The 19,328-nt window shown below is 45.6% G+C and overlaps 1 protein-coding gene across 1 annotated transcript in view; it reads right to left on the bottom strand.

Moving 5' to 3' along the window:
* eif2b5 (eukaryotic translation initiation factor 2B, subunit 5 epsilon) overlaps positions 1-19,328 on the bottom strand; it is a 113,448-nt gene that overhangs the window by 61,853 nt on the left and 32,267 nt on the right. Inside the window, exons 7-9 of the mRNA XM_072254896.1 lie at positions 11,304-11,616; positions 5,186-5,331; positions 3,494-3,629 (exon numbers count right to left, since the gene is read on the bottom strand). Of these exons, the coding sequence (XP_072110997.1) occupies positions 3,494-3,629; positions 5,186-5,331; positions 11,304-11,616 (595 nt within the window). The remainder of the gene's footprint in view (positions 1-3,493; positions 3,630-5,185; positions 5,332-11,303; positions 11,617-19,328) is intronic.

Here is a 19,328-nt window from a genome sequence, read left to right as displayed (position 1 = left end):
TTCTGGATGACAGGGGTCCTTAATAACGGGACGTCATCTTTTTGAGGCACTGTTCCTCAAAGTAGTCTTGGATACTATGGAGACTAGTACCCAAAATGGAGCGGACGGATTTTTACAACTTTTTGTAGCTTTTTTCGACCCTGTACAATAACCCCACCTTCCCTAACTCCCCATATCAGATATAAATGCAGCCTGTCAGAATAATCTCCATGGTTTTCTGAGTGTTTTAGGTGACAAACCAAATCTCCTCAAACTCTTAATGAAATATATATAGCCGCTGCTTTGCCTTCTTTATAGCTGCATCAATATGTTGGGACGAGGTTAGATCCTCAGAGGTCTCGACACCCAGGAACTTGAAAATCCTTTCCATAAATGCCTCCTCACCCGCTGAGTTCCTCGAGGATTTTGTATGTGTTGCTTTGAATTTCCAACATCTGCAAAATCTCCTGTTTCTAAACTTTGAGGCTTTGTTTATTCTAATTAGAATCTGAGAACAGTACAGCAAAGGTATAGGCCCTTCAACGCACAATGTTGTGCCGAACCAAATAAATTAGTAATCAAATGGCAAACTAAATTAATCTCCTCAGTCTACACACAATGTCCATATTCCTCCATTTTCCTCACATTCATATACCTATCTAAACATCTCTTAGAAACCCTAATCTTTTTGCCTCTACCACCACTTCAGGCAGCACATTCCAGGCAGCCACCACTTGCTGCGTAAAAAAGATTGCCTCTTACATTTCCTTTGAAATTACTCCCCCCCCCACCTTCAATGCCCTGGGAAATTAGATATTTCAACCCTGGGAAAAAGATACCGTCTGTCTACTTTATTCCTCTCATAATCTTATAAACCTCTATCAGATCTCCCCTCAGCCTCCGCTGCTACAGAGATAACAACCCCTCGTTATAGCACGATCTCTAATCGAAGCAGCACCCTGGTAAACCTTTAACTGCCTTCTTCTCTTGTAGGAATTGTATATAATTTATGTTGAATTTGTTTACTCAGTGAGTGCTGATTATCTGACGCTATGTGCCTGTGACGCTGCTCCAAGTTTTCCCACTGTGCCTGTGCATAGCTGCACTTGTGAATTTGACAATTTACTTGATTTCTTGAATTCTTGATTACCTGACTGGCAGACCACAGTACGTGTGCTTGCAACACTGTGTGTCTGACAGAGTGAACAGCAGCACTGGGGCTCCACAGGGGACTGTCTTGTCTCCCTTTCTCTTCACCATTTACACCTCGAACTTCAACTACTGCACAGAGTCTTGTCATCTTCAGAAGTTTTCTGATGACTCTGCCATAGTTGGATGCATCAGCAAGGGAGATGAGGCTGAGTACAGGGCTACGGTAGGAAACTTTGTCACATGGTGTGAGCAGAATTATCTGCAGCTTAATGTGAAAAAGACTAAGGAGCTGGTGGTAGACCTGAGGAGAGCTAAGGTACCGGTGACCCGTTTCCATTCAGGGAATCAGTGTGGACATGGTGGAGGATTACAAATACCTGGGGATACGAATTGACAAAATAAACTGGACTGGTCTAAGAACACTGAGGCTGTCTACAAGAAGGGTCAGAGCCGTCTCTATTTCCTGAGGAGACTGAGGTCCTTTAACATCTGCCAGACCATGTTGAGGATGTTCTAAGAGTCTGTGGTGGCCAGTGCTATCATGTTTGCTGTTGTGTGCTGGGGCAGCAGGCTGAGGGTAGCAGACACCAACAGGATCAACAAACTCATTCGTAAGGCCAATGATGTTGTGGGGATGGAACTGGACTCTCTCACGGTGGTGTCTGAAAAGAGGATGCTGTCTAAATTGCATGCCATCTTGGTCAATGTCTCCCATCCACTACATAATGTACTGGTTGGGCACAGGAGTACATTCAGCCAGAGACTCATTCCACTGAGATGCAACACGGAGTGTCATAGGAAGTCATTCCTGCCTGTGGCCATCAAACTTTACAACTCCTCCCTTGGAGGGTCAGATACCCTGAGCCGATAGGCTGGTCCTGGACTTATTTCATAATTTACTGGCATAATTTACATATTACTATTTTCTATTACTATTTATTATTTCCATGACTATTACTATTTACTAATAGTAGTATTACTATTACTATTTCTATTACTATTTATTATTTATGGTGCAACTGTAATGAAAACCAATTCCCCCCGGGGATTAATAAAGTATGACTATGACTGAATATTGTGACTGTCATTAAATGCTCTGCCAGTATTTCTTGACCCCATTCATTCACCCCAAATTTACTACATTGGCTCTCACTCTTACATCAACTCTAAAACTCTCACCTTAACTTCCAAATCCCCACACAACCTCCCTTCTCCCCAATTCCAGAACCTTCCAAATTCTCTGTACTCCTGCTCATTCTGGAACTTGGTCACGTCCTAGGTGGCTATGACCCAGTTTCCAAGGTGCTAGGCTCTGGAATTTCCTCCCTAAGCATTTCCATCATTTTACCTTGTCTCTTCCATTCAGGGTGTTCCACAAAACTCTACCGTTTTGATTAGCATTTTGAAGATCTGCCCTAACGGACTCAAAAATAGTTACCCTCCCCAAGCAGAAAGGCTGATCCATACCCCCACCCACTAACCCTCCTCTCCACACACCCAAATACCACTACTACTTCATCACTTCCTGTCACTCTATACAGTCACTATGCTGAGGTCACTGTCTGGACATACAATCAATGTATACAAGTTATCTTATATAATTGTATTTATGGTTTTTTTATTCTTATGTTCTTTATCTTAGTGGTTTTTTTTATGCTGCAGTGTATCCAGAGTTACAATTATTTTGTTCTCCATTACATGTGTACTGGAAATTGCATCAAACAATCTTGAATCTTAACAACCTCAAGCAGTTTGCCATCAAATTTTGTTTAAAAACCAAACTATAAAGCACATCAGGCCATTTTACTCCATTTCCTAAGGTATGCTTTATACCCTCCGGAAGACATTGTCAAGCTGGAGAGGGTGCAGAAGAGATTTCCGAAGATGCTGTCTGGACTAGTGGGCCTGAGTCACAGGGAGAGGTTGGCCACACGGGTTCGTTATTTTTTGGGGTGCAGGAGAATGAGAGGTCACCTCATAGATGCTTAAAAAAATCATGAGGAGTATGGATAAGGTGGATGGTCATAGTCTTTTCCCTGGGTTTGTGGGAGTCCGAAAATAGAGGGCACAGATACAAGGTACGAGGGGAGAAATTTAAAAGAAGGTTGTGAGTACTTGGAATGAGCTATCAGAGACAGACATTTGGAGAGATGCATGGGGGGGGGGGTGGGGAGGGTTATGGGCCAAACACGGGCAACTGGGACTGCTGTGATTGGTATGGATTAACTGGGCTGAAGTGCCTGTTTCAATGTTGCATTACTTTATGATTCTATAAAATTATTCTCTAAGGGTCTGGCTGCCTTTCTGACCGCTGAAAACAAGTGAAACTGATAGAAGCTTATATGAAACCATGAACTCTCACCTTTCACCTTTGCTTTCAATGGCACATCGTTCACTCCTGCATCATCGCCAAACTCATCTTCATCATCCTCTTCATCTGGCAGATGCATCGAGACAACAGTTCCCTCAGGAAAGGATATATTTGGCCCCACAACCACCTTAGAAAGAGATTACATGGGTTATTGACAGTGGAGCTCATCTGTGAAATGGGAAGACACAAAGGTGCAGCATCATCCTCCCATCAGGGAGAAGGTACATACTGCAGTGCTCGAGCACAGCTTCTACTCTGCTGAAGATGGAGGGCGTGCTATGTTTGTTTCAGAACGTGTGGCGAAACTTGTGGGCCTCCCCAGCATATCCTTGCGCTCTGTTGGTTGTTAATGTGAATGACACATTTTCACTGTACGTTTCAATGAATGTGACAGACAAATGACAATTGAATGGTTCTCTACGATAAGATGGACTCTTGGCCGCACAAATTGCTCGTATTTTCTGCCTACACTGCACTTTGTCTGTAACCGTAACACTTCATTCTGTACAAAAAGGGTTCTGACGAAGGGTCTTGGCCCGAAATGTTGACTGTACCTCTTCCTATAGATCAGTGGTCCCCAACCTTCAGGCCGCAGACTGATACCTTGCCGCGAAGAATGCAGGGGTGCAGCGGTAGTCAGAACGCACCCAGCGCATCTTTAAGAAAAAAGCCGAAATAAACAAGCTAATTAATTACGCTGGGTGCGTTCCGACTACCGCTGCGCCACTGCATTCTTCGCGAGAATGTATCGGTCCGCGGCCCGGAGGTTGAGGACCAATGCTATAGATGCTGCCTGGCCTGCTGCATTCACCAGCACTTTTGTGTGTGTTGCTTGAGTTTCCAGCATCTGCAGATTTCCTCATGTTCACACTTCATTCTGTTATTGTTTTACCTTGTACTACCACAATGAACTGTGTAATGAATCGATCTCTATAAACAGTATGAAAGACAAGATTGTCAATGTATCTTGGTACTTGTGACAATGATAATCCAATTTCAATACCTACATCCTCAGCCACGGTGGGAAATGGATGGAGGAAGCCCTGCATAACAGGTGCTAATGAACATATATTCAGAAAGGTGCTGGAAAAGGGCCAGTGACATCATGAAGGAGGCTACACAGCATCCATGCCAGGACTACCACACTCAAATATAGTTATTTCCCCAAGCAGTAAGGCTAATCAATGTCTCTACCCACTAACACACTCCTCCAACCACCACTACTTGATCATTTCCTGTCAGTCACTTCATGTACAGACACTCCTGTGCCTAGAGTCACTTAATGAACAAACGATCATTGTACAAGTTATTTTATGTATTTTTATCTTATTTTGCTTTTTTTTGTGCTGCATCGGATCTGGAGTAACAATTATTTTGTTCTCTTTTATATCTGGGGACTAGAAATGATATCTTGAACCTTGAAGACACCAGGCAAGTTTCTCCCTCGTGGAAGGTGGTGATATATGGAACGAGTTACCAGAGGGAGCAGTAGAGGCGGGTAGAATTCCAACATTTTAAATATGTTTGTACAGGTACACGGTTAGGTAAGGTTTAGGGGAATATAGCCAAATGGAACTTGGTCACGTAGGTACCAAGTTTGGCGTGGATGGGTTGGGTTTAACAACATGTTTCCATGTTGTATAACTCTATATGAAACTCTCTTCAATAGTCGATTGTACTTACATTAAATGCTAAAACACAGTGCGTGTTGAGTTTGACTCCAGGCTTAACTTCCACCTGGCTACACACAACTGATCTGCAGATTTCCACTCCATTTCCGATGGAGACATTATTCCAGATATATGCTTGGTCAAGTTTCACGTTGTCTCCTAGGGAGAGAAGTGAACAAACATCATTTCCACTCCAGTGATGCTTTCACACCTATCTCCCCACTCCAATCTCTCAAACTGTCCAATAACGATTTAGACATTAGCTTTATTTGTCATATGTGCATTTAAACAGAGTGCAATGTGTTATTTGCGTCAACAACCAGCACAGTTCAAGGATATGACGGGGCAGCTGCAAGTGTCGGCATACTTCCCATACTGTTAATACAACATGTCCACAAGACCATACAACATAGGAGCAAAATTAGGTCATTCAGTCTATTGAGCCTGCTACACTAGTACATAATGGCTGATCCATTTCCTTCTCAACCCCATTCTCCTGCCTTCTCCTCATAACCTTTCATGTCCTTACTAATCAAGAACCTAACAGGGTCACAACTTACTAACTCTAACAGCCTTGTAATGTGGCAGCAAACCAGAGCACCCGGATGAAACCCACGCAGTCACAGGGGAAGTGAACAAACCCCGTACATACAGCAGTGGGATATAAACAACACTTCTGGAATATGGGAGGAAACCGGAGCAAATCAGATGAAACCCACATGGTCACAGGGAGAACGGACAAACTTCTTACAGACAGCAGTGGGATTGAACTTCAATCTTACAGTGGCATTGTAAAGTGTTAACCTAACTGCCCAAACTGTCAGGTTCTACCGAAAAGTCTCAGACTTGAAAAGTTAATTGCTTGTTTCAACGCATGCTGCTGGACAGGGTGTTCCCAGCCTTGTCCTACTTTTATTCCTGATTGTGCAATGCTTGTTTCCCAGCCAATAGTCTGGCCAAGATGCTGCTAGTGAGAGTCCAGAAAGCAGGACCAGGTGCACGGAGGGAAAATGATCATGCCCTTGACTGATCCAAAGCTGCAACCTGTCACTGCGCAGATGTGACTGGACACGAAGAGAGACAGACAGCAGATGCTCCGCTCTTTAGCCAGTTCTGCGAAGCATTTCACAGTCAATTGGGTTCTCTTCAAGTGTAATCACCATTGGCATTCAAGGCAATACTATTCCAAGTATGCATACAAGTTCCCACATACTGTGACATGATCCCGATTTTACTGAAAATTCAAGAATTTAGTTTAGGAATAACTGCTGTGGGAGGCACGGTAGGGTAGCAGTTAGCGTGATGCTATCACAGCACCAGCAGCTCAGGTTCCATTCCCACCACCATCTGTATAAAGTTTGTATGTTCTCCGTAACCAAGCATGGGTTAGTATGTTAACTGGTCACATGGGTGGCACAGGCACACTGGGCCGGAAGGGCCAGATATTGTGCTGCAACTCTAAATGAAATAAAATAAAAACATCTAGAATCTTTTGCTCTGTGGAATATTTTATGTCCAACCTAAGGAAGCTGGTCTCTTAAGCATCTCCCTTGAAAGATGCAATTTGCTGAGCGTGCTGTATTAACACCCTACTGCTCAAGTCTTTTGCTTTGTAATTTACAATAATTTTATGTCTTCGTTTGGTGTATGGGGTGTCTTGGAAGCAGTAGCACCTCTGGTGAAGGGACTGTCGTGCCCATTCCAGGGCAACTCTCTCAGTTTGGTCCCCACCAGTCACTCAGTTCTCACTTGTAGCTGTTTGCACACAACAGCGGCCACACCCTGATAAGCATTCCGACAGGCGGGCTAAACCACGTGGGGGTAGTCAGCAGCCTCATACCCTGGCAAGATAGGGACGTGCCTGTCCTACCATGTGAAGTCAGCTCCAGCAGATGAGATTTATAGTGAGATCCAACAGCCAGAAAGGTGGTAGGAGAATGAAGGGCAACTGCTACGTTGGCATTCATTTCAAGATGTAATGTTGAGACTTTATAAAGCACTGGTGAGGCCTCACTTGTGGAGTACTGTGAGCAGTTTTAGGCCCCTCATCGTAGAAAGGACGTGCTGAAACTGGAGAGGATTCAAAGGAGGTTCACAAAAATGATTCCAGGATTGAATGGCTTGTCATATGAAGAGCGTTTGATGGCTCTGGGCCTGTATTCACTGGAATTCAGAAGAATGAGGGGTGACCTCATTGAAACCTATCGAATGGTGAAAGGCCTTGACAGAGTGGATATGGAGAGGATGTTTCCCATGGTAGGAGAGTCTAAGACCAGAGAACACAGCCTCAGAATAGAAGCAACACACATGAAAGTTGCTGGTGAATGCAGCAGGCCAGGCAGCATCTCTAGGAAGAGATACAGTCGACGTTTCAGGCCGAGACCCATGCTGCCTGGCCTGCTGCGTTCACCAGCAACTTTCATGTGTGTTGTTTGAATTTCCAGCATCTGCAGAATTCCTGTTGTTTGCGTTCTCAGAATAGAGGGAGCCCTTTTAAAATGGAGATGAGGAGGAATTTCTTTAGCCAGAGAGTGGTGAATCTGTGAAATTCATTGCCACAGCAATCTGTGGAGGCCAAGTGTTTGCGAACTCACTTTTGTGAACTTCAGTTCTGAATGCTATTTGCTTACTTTTATTGTTTGCACCTTTTCCCCCCTTTTATTTCTTTGCATGTTGGGTGTTTGATGGTCTTCTTTTGTTTTAATGGGTTCTACTGGGTTTCTTTGTTTTGTAGCTGTCTGTAAGATGACGAGTCTCAAGGTTGCTTAAAGTATACATACTTTGACAATAAATGTATTTTGACATGACTTATGTGTATTTAAGACAGAGGTTGATAGGTTCTTGCTTCAGGGCATGAAGAGATACGGAGAGAAGCAAGAGACTGAGGCTGAGAGGAAAACTGGATCAGCCATGATGAAATGCACTCGATGGGTCAAATGGCCGAATCCTGCTCCTATATGCTATGGTGCTATTAAAAGAGGAGTCAGGTAGACAGAGTGGAGAAGGCAGCCTTTACCACACTGGCCTTCACCCAGCCAGGGCATTGAGTACAGAAGTTGCAGTGTTACATAGCTGTCATACAGGATGGTTGCATTTGGAATATTGTGCTCAGTTTTGTCCACCTTGCCACAGGAAATAGTGTAGAAAAGATTTGTGAGGCTGTTTCCATGGCCTGAGGTATGGAACTTTAAAAAAGTGTTGAGCAGGCTCAGACTTCATTCATTGGAGTGTAGGAGAAGGAGGGGTGATCTTATAGAGGTGTACAAACTCATCAACAGACAGGATAAATGCAGACGTCTTTGTCCAAGGGCTGGGGAATCAAGAACAAAGGCTTTGGTTCAAGGTGAGAGTGGAGAGCTTTTCCTCCCAGTTGGTGGTTAGTAAACAGGAACAGTCTAAGAAACTGACTGAGACAGGTACAGTATTGTGCAAAAGCCTTTGGCAGCCATCTATACTGTATCTATGTGCCCATGCCCAGGACCTCTGCACAATACTGAACATCAACATTTAAAAGGTAGATACAAGAGACTGCAGATGTTAAACACATAACATGTGTTCAGATGCTAGAAATACAGCGTAACAAGCCCAAAATGCTAGAGGAACTCAGTAGGTCAGACAGCAAGGAACAAGGAGTTGATGTTTCGAACTGAGGCCCTTTATCGGGACTGGATGCTGGAACTTGGAGCAATGAACAATCTGCTGGAAGAACTCAGTGGGGTCGTGGGGGAGTCCCAGAGAGAGAGGGCAGGCCTGAATGCAGGGATTCAAGCTGAAAGGTTGACCATTCCTTCTCTCCCACAGATGCTGCTTGAGCTGCTGAGTTCCTACAGCAGATTGTCATTCAAAGGGTACTTGGACAAGGACGTGGATAGGAAAGCTTTAGAGCAAGAGTTCCAAATCTTTTTTATGCCATGGACCAATACCATTAAGCAAGGGGTCCGTGGACCCCAGATTGGGAACTAGCATATAGGAGCATTTTAGTCGCATTGGTCAAGGGGCCTGCATCTGTGCTATACGAGTCTATTAGAACAACAAGTAGGGTTCTCAACCCTTTTTATGGCATGGACCCTTACCACTAACGAAGAGGTCTTTGGATCCCAGATTGGGAACTCCTGAAATAGACAAGCCAATAACTAACCCCACTTCAATGAAGTTAGCCAAGCCATCAAGGGGCCAGCAGTGAAAAGGGTGAGCAGTTTCAAGTTCCTGGGCGTCAGCATCTCTGAAAATCGATCCTGGGCCCAACATATTGATGTTATTATTAAGAAGGCATGACAGTGGCTATATTTTATTGGGAGTTTGATGAAATTTGGCATGTCACCAAAGGCTCCAGTAAATTTCTACAACTATACTGTGGAGAGCATTGTAACCGGTTGCATCACTATCCGGTACGGAGGTGCCACTGCACAGGGCTGGAAAAAGCTGTACAGGATTGTACATTCAGCCAGTGTCACCATGGGCACCAGCTTCCCCATCATCGAGGACATCTTCCTCACTATTTTGCTCCCTTTATCATATTACTCATATTTTTTTCATGTTTCTTATTGCAACTTTATGTATTGCACCGCACTGCTGAACTCTGCTGTGGACGGTTGCAAGCTGCAAAAAGAGTGAGGCATGGGCATGGGGCTAGCAAACCCATCCTGTAAAAGCCCAGAGCTACAGAAACACAGAAAGTAGTTCCCAAGACCTCATCCTTGGGAGAGGAAGGATTCTCGCCTAAAACAGCGGTCCCCAACCACCGGGCCGCAAGGAAACGATATGAGTCAGCTGCACCTTTCCCCATTCCATGTCACGCACTGTTGAACATGAACATAGGGTTGCCAACAGTCCCGTATTTGCCGGGACATCCCGTATATTGGGCTAAATTGGTTTGTCCCATACACACCCTTGTCCTGTATTTCCCCCACTAAGGTAGAGCGTTCCTATGAAACCGTTCGTGCCGAAATGGCATAAAGAAGCAATCACCATTAATTTATATGGGAAAAATTTTTGAGCGTTCCCTGACCCAAAAAAATAACCTAACAAATCATACCAAATAACACATAAAACCTAAAATAACATTAACATATAGTAAAAGCAGGAATGATATGATAAATACACAGCCTATATAGTCGGGAAGATTAAGGCAAAACCGATTTGTGGGGGGAGAAATTCGGCACGTACACACATGCGCAGGTCACGCATGCACACACAGGTGCCTGCGCAAGGCTTCATGGTCATTGTAGTCTTTCCTGGGGTAAACACAAGTGTCCCGGGATTTGACTGCTACTTTTGTCCCTTATTTGGGAGTGAGAAAGTTGGCAACCCTAACTGTAAAAGACGTGCTGAGGTGAGTTTAACCCCACTTGAACACCCGGGGGGGGGGGGGGGGGGGGGTCAGCCGGTCCACAAGAATATTGTCAATATTAAACCGGTCCACAGTGCAAAGAAGGTTGAGGACCCTGGCCTAGAAGATGTATGAAGATGTGCGGTGAAAGGACTCTGGCCAGCTGCTGTAGTAGGGATGATGGGCTTAAGAAGAAAAAGATGATCATTATCATTGATAATGCAAGATGCCGCAGACTGGCTTCGCTTGTTCGTTAGCGCGTCAAACGGAGGGGTAGCTGAACCCAGCCTCTGTTGTAGTGAGGACTAGGCCTCAAGTCATGGGTTTGCCTCCAGTTGCGGCCCGAGGAGGCGCCAGAGACGGTGTGGCGCGGCATCCATGCTTGGTAGGGGGCTGGTGCTGCCCTCTAGTGACCAATCAGTGGAAATGACAAGCCGGAGTGTTGCGTTTGTCTACGGACTGCCAGGAAGTGCACCATCATTTACGGAACATGTCGCACAGGAACTTGACTCTATACTATTTTTTGTGGCTGTATATACTTGCTATCTTGAATGTACTGTGTGCGCTTCCTGCTCTACTGTGCATGTTTCACACCTTGGCCCTGGAGGAACACTGCTTTGTTTGGCTGCATTCACAATGAAAAGTGAACTTGAATAAGACCATACTGCAGCTGCAAAACAACAAAGTTCATGGCATATGTCAGTGATAATACATCCGATTGTGACTGCTCCGAATATGAACAAGAAATCATATACCACGTGGTGCACAGCTGCCTGAAATCATAGACTGCAGAATGACCTACCTATAAAACAATTGTGACCAATGGTGGTGCTTGTTATAAAACAGTTCCTTCCTATGACAGTGCCTTTACCAATGACAACGTTCTCTTCCAATACACTGCCCTGACCCAGGCTGACTTCCGAGCCTCGGTAGACGTTGTGCCGCAGGTGGACACTGAAACCTCTCTCATCGTCTGAAAAGTTCATCTCCGGTGTCAACGGGTACGTCCAGCGGCGGATGACATCGGAACACACGGCTTCGTACGTGAGTAGGTTGGACACTCTCACCCCATATTCATCTGCTGTCACGTGCATATGAATCTGATTGCCCAATATCTAAAATACAGTGCATGTTAACATCTCAGCACACAAGTCAGGTCAAATTTAAGGCAACAGTGATATATCAGAGTGTATTTTTATCTAAATGCTTGACAGTGGGAGAAGGCTTCCCATAATGGTAAATGAGGGAAGGAGTGTCAAATGTTGTAAGACAGAGGAGCAGGATTAGGCAATTTGGTCCAGAGTCTCCAGCTCATTCCACGCTTACTCCACCTTCCGAGTGAAGTTGTTCCCCTTCTAAGTATTTCACCTTCACCCTTAACCCATAATCTCTAGTTCTCATCCCACCCAAGTTGAGGGGATTAAGCCTGCTCGCATCTACAACCCACATCATTTTGTACACCCTCATCAAATCTCCCCTTATTCTCCTACACTCCAGGGAATAAAGCCCTAACCATCCCTATAACTCAGGTCCTCAAGTGTCAACAACATCCTTATAAAGTTTCTTTGTACTCTTTCAATCTTACTGGTATCGTTGCTGTAGGTAGGTGAGCAGAACTGCACAATATACTCCAAATTTAGCCTGCTGTACTTAAGGGTAAATATTTTCAGGGGTGGTGAGGGAATAGAGGACAGGGCAACACACACAAAATGCTGGAGGAGCTCAGCAGGCCACACAGCATCTATGAAAAAAAAAGTACAGTCCACGTCAAAACACCAGCTGTACTTTCTAAGTGGTGTCTTGCCTACTTTTGACACAATATTAACCCAAATCAGACATGCCAATAAATCATTTGCCAACACTCCCCTTGCCAGTCAACAGAATGACAACTGTGCTAACAAAAAGCACTCCCACAGTAAAACTGCTGCACTGCACGAGAAAAAGGGCAAGGGAATGGGAGAAATACAATTCAGATTTAACTATCAGGTGAAAGAATGTGGCAAGTAGGTATGCAATATTAGCATTCATTTCAAAAGGAGTAGAATATAAAAGCAAGGACATAACACAGAAGCTACTGGGCACTGATGAGGCCTCACCTGGAGTACTGTTAGCAGCTTTGGACCCCTTATTTAGGAAAGGATGTGGTGACATTGGAGAGGATTCAAAGGAGATTCACGGAAATGTTTCCGGTAATTGATCGCTCATTGAATCGATTGGACCCAATTGATAGAGGTGCACAAGGTTATGAGGGTTATAGATAGGGTAAATGTAAGCAGGTTGGGTGAGACCAGAATTACAGGTCATTGGTTAAGGCGGAAGGAGAACCATTTAAGGGGAACATAAGGGAAACTCCTTCACTCAGAGGGTGGTAACAGTGTGGAATGAGCTACCAGTGGAAGACCATAAGACATAGGAGCAGATTAGGCCATTCGGTCCATTGAGTATGCCCCGCCATTTGATTATGGCTGATCGATTGCCCTCTCAACCTTATTCTCCTACCTCCTCCCCGTAAACTTCCATGCCCTGACTTATCAAGAATCTGTCAATCTCCACCTTAAATACACCCAATGATCTGGCCTTCAAAGTCACAAGTGGCAACAAATTCCATAGATTCATCACCCTCTGGCTAAAGGAATTTATCCACATCTCTGTTCTAAATGGACGTCCCTCTATTTTGAGGCTATCGCCTCTGATTCTAGACTCCCCCACTATCGGAAACATCCACTCCACATTCACTCTATCCAGGTCTTTCAACATTCCACAGGTTTTAATGAGATCCTCCTCTAAACTCCAATGAGTACAGGCCCAGAGATATCCGATGTTCCTCATACGATAAGCCTTTCATTCATAGAACATAGAATAGTACAGCACAGTACAGGCCCTTCGACCCACAATGTTGTGCTGACCCTCAAACCCTGCCGCCCATATAAGCCCCCACCTTAGATTCCTCCATATACCTGTCCAGTAGTCTCTTAAACTTCACTAGTGTATCTGCCTCCACCACTGACTCAGGCAGTGCACTCCACGCACCAACCACTCTCTGAGTAAAAAAACCTTCCTCTAATATTCCCCTTGAACTTCCCACCCCTTACCTTAAAGCCATGTCCTCTTGTATTGAGCAGTGGTGCCCTGGGGAAGAGGCGCTGGCTATCCACTCTATCTATTCCTCTTATTATCTTGTACACCTCTATCATGTCTCCTCTCATCCTCCTTCTCTCCAAAGAGTAAAGCCCCAGCTCCCTTAATCTCTGATCATAATGTATACTTTCTAAACCAGGCAGCATCCTGGTAAATCTCCTCTGTACCCTTTCCAATGCTTCCACATCCTTCCTATAGTGAGGTGACCAGAACTGGACACAATACTCCAAGTGTGGCCTAACCAGAGTTTTATAGAGCTGCATCATTACATCGCGACTCTTAAACTCTATCCCTCGACTTATGAAAGCTAACACCCCATAAGCTTTCTTAACTACCCTATCCACCTGTGAGGCAACTTTCAGGGATCTGTGGACATGTACCCACAGATCCCTCTGCTCCTCCACACTACCAAGTATCCTGCCATTTACTTTGTACTCTGCCTTGGAGTTTGTCCTTCCAAAGTGTACAACCTCACACTTCTCCGGGTTGAATTCCATCTGCCACTTCTCAGCCCACTTCTGCATCCTATCAATGTCTCTCTGCAATCTTTGACAATCCTCTACACTATCTACAACACCACCAACCTTTGTGTTGTCTGCAAACTTGCCAACCCACCCTTCTACCCCCACATCCAGGTCGTTAATAAAAATCACGAAAAGTAGAGGTTCCAGAACAGATCCTTGTGGGACACCACTAGTCACAATCCTCCAACCTGAACGTACTCCCTCCACCACCACCCTCTGCCTTCTGCAGGCAAGCCAATTCTGAATCCACCTGGCCAAACTTCCCTGGATCCCATGCCTTCTGAATAAGCCTACTGTGTGGAACCTTGTCAAATGCCTTACTAAAGTCCATGTAGATCACATCCACTGCACTGCCCTCATCTATCTGCCTGGTCACCTCCTTAAAGAACTCTATCAGGCTTGTTAGACATGATCTGCCCTTCACAAAGCCATGCTGACTGTCCCTGATCAGACCATGATTCTCCAAATGCCTATAAACCCTATCTCTAAGAATCTTTTCCAACAGCTTTCCCACCACAGACATAAGGCTCACTGGTCTATAATTACCCAGACTATCCCTACTACCTTTTTTGAACAAGGGAACAACATTCGCCTCCCTCCAATCCTCCAGTACCATTCCCGTGGACAACGAGGACATAAAGATCCTAGCCAGAGGCTCAGCAATCTCTTCTCTCGCCTCATGGAGCAGCCTGGGGAATATTCCGTCACGCCCCGGGGACTTATCTGTCCTAATGTATTTTAACAACTCCAACACCTCCCCTCCCTTAATATCAGCATGCTCCAGAACATCAACCTCACTCATATTGTCCTCACCATCATCAAGTTCCCTCTCATTGGTGAATACCGAAGAGAAGTATTCATTGAGGACCTCGCTCACTTCCACAGCCTCCAGGTACATCTTCCTACCTTTATCTCTAATCGGTCCTACCTTCACTCCTGTCATCCTTTTTCTCTTCACATAATTGAAGAATGCCTTGGGGTTTTCCTTTACCCTACTCGCCAAGGCCTTCTCATGCCCCCTTCTTGCTTTTCTCAGCCCCTTCTTAAGCTCCTTTCTTGCTTCCCTATATTCCTCAATAGACCCAGCTGATCCTTGCTTCCTAAACCTCATGTATGCTGCCTTCTTCCTCCTGACTAGATTTTCCACCTCACTTGTCACCCATGGTTCCTTCACCCTACCATTCTTTATCTTCCTCACCGGGACAAATTTATCCCTTACATCCCGCAAGAGATCTCTAAACATCGACCACATGTCCACAGTACATTTCTCTGCAAAAACATCATCCCAATTCACACCTGCAAGTTCTAGCCGAATAGCCTCATAGTTTGCCTTTCCCCAATTAAAAATTTTCCTGTCCTCTTTGATTCTATCCTTTTCCATGATAAGTATAAAGGCCAGGGAGCGGTGGTCACTGTCCCCCAGATGCTCACCCACTGAGAGGTCTGTGACCTGACCCGGTTCATTACCTAGTACTAGATCTAGTATGGCATTCCCCCTGGTCGGCCTGTCCACATACTGTGACAGGAATCCATCCTGGACACACTTAACAAATTCTGCCCCATCTAAACTCTTGGAACTAATCAGGTGCCAATCAATATTAGGGAAGTTAAAGTCACCCATGATAACAACCCTGTTATTTTTGCACCTTTCCAAAATCTGCCTCCCAATCTGCTCCTCTGTATCTCTGCTGCTACCAGGGGGCCTACAGAATACCCCCAGTAGAGTAACTGCTCCCTTCCTGTTCCTGACTTCCACCCATATTGACTCAAAAGAGGATCCTGCTACATTACCCACCCTTTCTGTAGCTGTAATAGTATCCCTGACCAGTAATGCCACCTCTCCTCCCCTTTTCCCCCTCTCTATCCCTTTTAAAGCACTGAAATCCAGGAATATTGAGAATCCATTCCTGCCCTGGTGCCAGCCAAGTCTCTGTAACGGCCACTACATCATAATTCCATGTATGCATCCAAGCTCTCAGTTCATCACCTTTGTTCCTGATGCTTCTTGCATTGAGGTACACACATTTCAGCCCTTCTACCTTACTGTCTTTACACCATTTATTCTGCTTCTCTTTCATCAAAGCCTCTCTGTATGTTAGATCTGGCTTTACTCCATGCACTTCTTTCACTGCTCTATCGCTCTGGGTCCCATCCCCCTTGCAAATTAGTTTAAACCCTCCCGAACCATGCTAGCAAACCTACCTGCAAGGATATTGCTCCCCCTCGAGTTCAGGTGCAACCCATCCAATCTGTACAGGTCCCACCTTCCCCAGAAGAGATCCCAATGATCTATAAATCTAAAACCCTGCTCCCTGCACCAACTCCTCAGCCACGCATTCAACTGCCATCTCCTCCAATTCTTACCATCTCTGTCACGTAGCACTGGCAGCAATCCTGAGAACGTCACCCTTGAGGTCTTGTTCTTCAGCCTTCTGCCTAATTCCCGAAACTCACACTTCAGGACCTCATCCCTCTTCCTGCCTATGTCGTTGGTCCCAACATGTATCACGACTTCTGGTTGCTTTCCCTCTCGTACCAGGATGTCGTGCACCCCGTCAGAGACATCCCGGACCCTGGCACCCGGGAGGCAACAAACCATGCGGGTGTCCTTCTCACGTCCACAAAATCTCCTGCCTGCTCCCCTGGCTATAGAGTCTCCAATGACGACAGCTCTCCTCTTCTCCGTCCCACCCTTCTGCACCACAGGGTCAGACTCAGTGCCAGAGGCCCTGCCACTGTGGCTCACACCTGGTCGGTCGTCCCCGCCAACAGTATCCAGGACGGTAAACTTATTATTCAGGGGAATGGCTACAGGGGTGCTCTGCACTACCTGTCAGCTCACCTTCACTTTCCCCCCTCTGACTGTCACCCAACGACCTGCTTCCGACAGCCTAGGTGTGACTACCTCCCTGTAGCTCTCATCTATGACTGCCTCATTCTCCCTTATGAGTCGAAGGTCATCCAGCTGCTGCTCCAGATTCCTTACACGGTCTTCCAGATCGCCCAGCCGTATGCACTTCTGGCAGATGTGACTGTGGGAGAGGGGCGTTCCCCCAAGACTGCCACATCTCACATGAGAGGCACATCACCGTCTCAGGAGGCATTGTAAAAACTAACTGCGAGCTAGCTTGTCCTCCGCCTGTTCTCGTCGAAGCCTCTCGAGTCAAAGCCTCAAAGCTCCACTCTTTCACTGGCCCACTCACGCTCTGGCTGCTTCGCTTGAGCTATCCCTCTATTTATCTGTTTGAGCTTTTCAAAATGTTTGGTCACCTGACCTCGACTGCCCAATCAGCTGCTTTCTGCTGAGTCTGAGTTTATTCAAATCTTGATTGTCTAATTAACGGCTTACTGCTGATCTATTCAAATCTTGATTGACTCGATTGCACAGACCAACTGCCGGAATCATTTCAGTGAATCTCCTTTGAATCCTCTCCAATGTCACCGCATCCTTTCGTAAATTAGGGGCCCAAAGCTGCTAACATTAAGTGAGGCCTCATCAGTACCCAGTCGCTTCTGCATTACGACCTTGCTTTTATATTCTAGTCCTTTCGAAATGAATGCTAATACTGCATTTGCCTTCCTCATCACTGACTCAACTTGCAAGTAAACCTACAGGGAATCCTCCTAGGTCTCTTTGCATCTCAGATTTTTGAACGTTCTTCCCACTTAGAAAATAGTCCACGCTTTTATTCCTTCTACCAAAATGTATGACCATTTACTTCCCAACATTGTTTTCCATCTACCCACTCTCCTACCTGACCAAGTCCTACTGCAGCCTCCCTGCTTCCTCAACACTACCTGCCCCTCCACTTATATTCGTATTGTCCGTACACCTGGTCATAAAGCCATCAATAAATCATTGACATACAACATAAAAAAAGCAGTCCCAACACCAACCCCTATGGAACACCACTAATCACTGGCAGCCAATCCCAGACGTCTCCCTTCATTCCCACCCTTCGTCTCCTGCCAATCAGCCAATGCTCTATCCATGCTCGTATCTTTCCTGTAATACCATGGGCTCTTAATCAGCCTCATGTGCAGCAGCTTGTCAAAGGCCTTCTGAAAATCCAGGTACACAATACCCACCAGTTCTCCTTTCTTTATCCAGCTTATTTCCGCAAAGAATTCCAACAGATTTGTCAGACAAGATTCTCCCATGTTGACTTTGGTCCGTTTTATCATGTACCTCTAAATACCCAAAACCTCATTCTTAGCAACTGACGCCAACATCTTCCCAACCATTAATTTCCTTTCTTCTGCCTTCCTTACTTCTTGAAGAGTGGAGTGACATTTGCAATATTCTAATCCTCTGGAACTATGCCAGAATCTAGTGATTCTTGAAAGTTCTTTACTAATGCCGCTATAGTCTCTTCAGAACCCTCGGGTGCAGTCCATCTGGTCCAGGTGAATTATCTACTCTCAGACTTTTCAGCTTCCCAAGCACCTTCTCCCTAATAATAATTACAGATGCACTCATTTCTGACACCTGACACTCTGGAACTCCCCCCATACTGCTCCTGTCTTCCCTAATGAATACTGATGCAAAATACTTATTCAGCTTGTCCACCATTTCCTTGTCCCACATTACTACCTCTCCAGTGTAGTTTTCCAGTGGGTCAATATATATTCTCGCAACACACATCAAAGTTGCTGGTGAACGCAGCAGGCCAGGCAGCATCTCTAGGAAGAGGTGCAGTCAACGTTTCAGGCCGAGACCCTTCGTCAGGACTAACTGAAGGAAGAGTGAGTAAGGGATTTGAAAGTTGGAGGGGGAGGGGGAGATCCAAAATGATAGGAGAAGACAGGAGGGGGAGGGATGGAGCCAAGAGCTGGACAGGTGATTGGCAAAAGGGGATACGAGAGGATCATGGGACAGGAGGTCCGGGAAGAAAGACGGGGGGGGGGGGGGGGGGGGGACCCAGAGGATGGGCAAGAGGTATATTCAGAGGGACAGAGGGAGAAAAAGCAGAGTGAGAGAAAGAATGTGTGCATAAAAATAAGTAACAGATGGGGTACGAGGGGGAGGTGGGGCCTAGCGGAAGTTAGAGAAGTCGATATTCATGCCGTCAGGTTGGAGGCTACCCAGACGGAATATAATGTGTTGTTCCTCCAACCTGAGTGTGGCTTCATCTTTACAGTAGAGGAGGCCGTGGATAGACATG

The sequence above is a fragment of the Mobula birostris genome, chromosome 4 (genome assembly GCF_030028105.1).
Source record: "Mobula birostris isolate sMobBir1 chromosome 4, sMobBir1.hap1, whole genome shotgun sequence".
Classification (NCBI taxonomy): domain Eukaryota; kingdom Metazoa; phylum Chordata; class Chondrichthyes; order Myliobatiformes; family Myliobatidae; genus Mobula; species Mobula birostris.
This window is presented reverse-complemented; position numbering and strand designations above follow the sequence as displayed.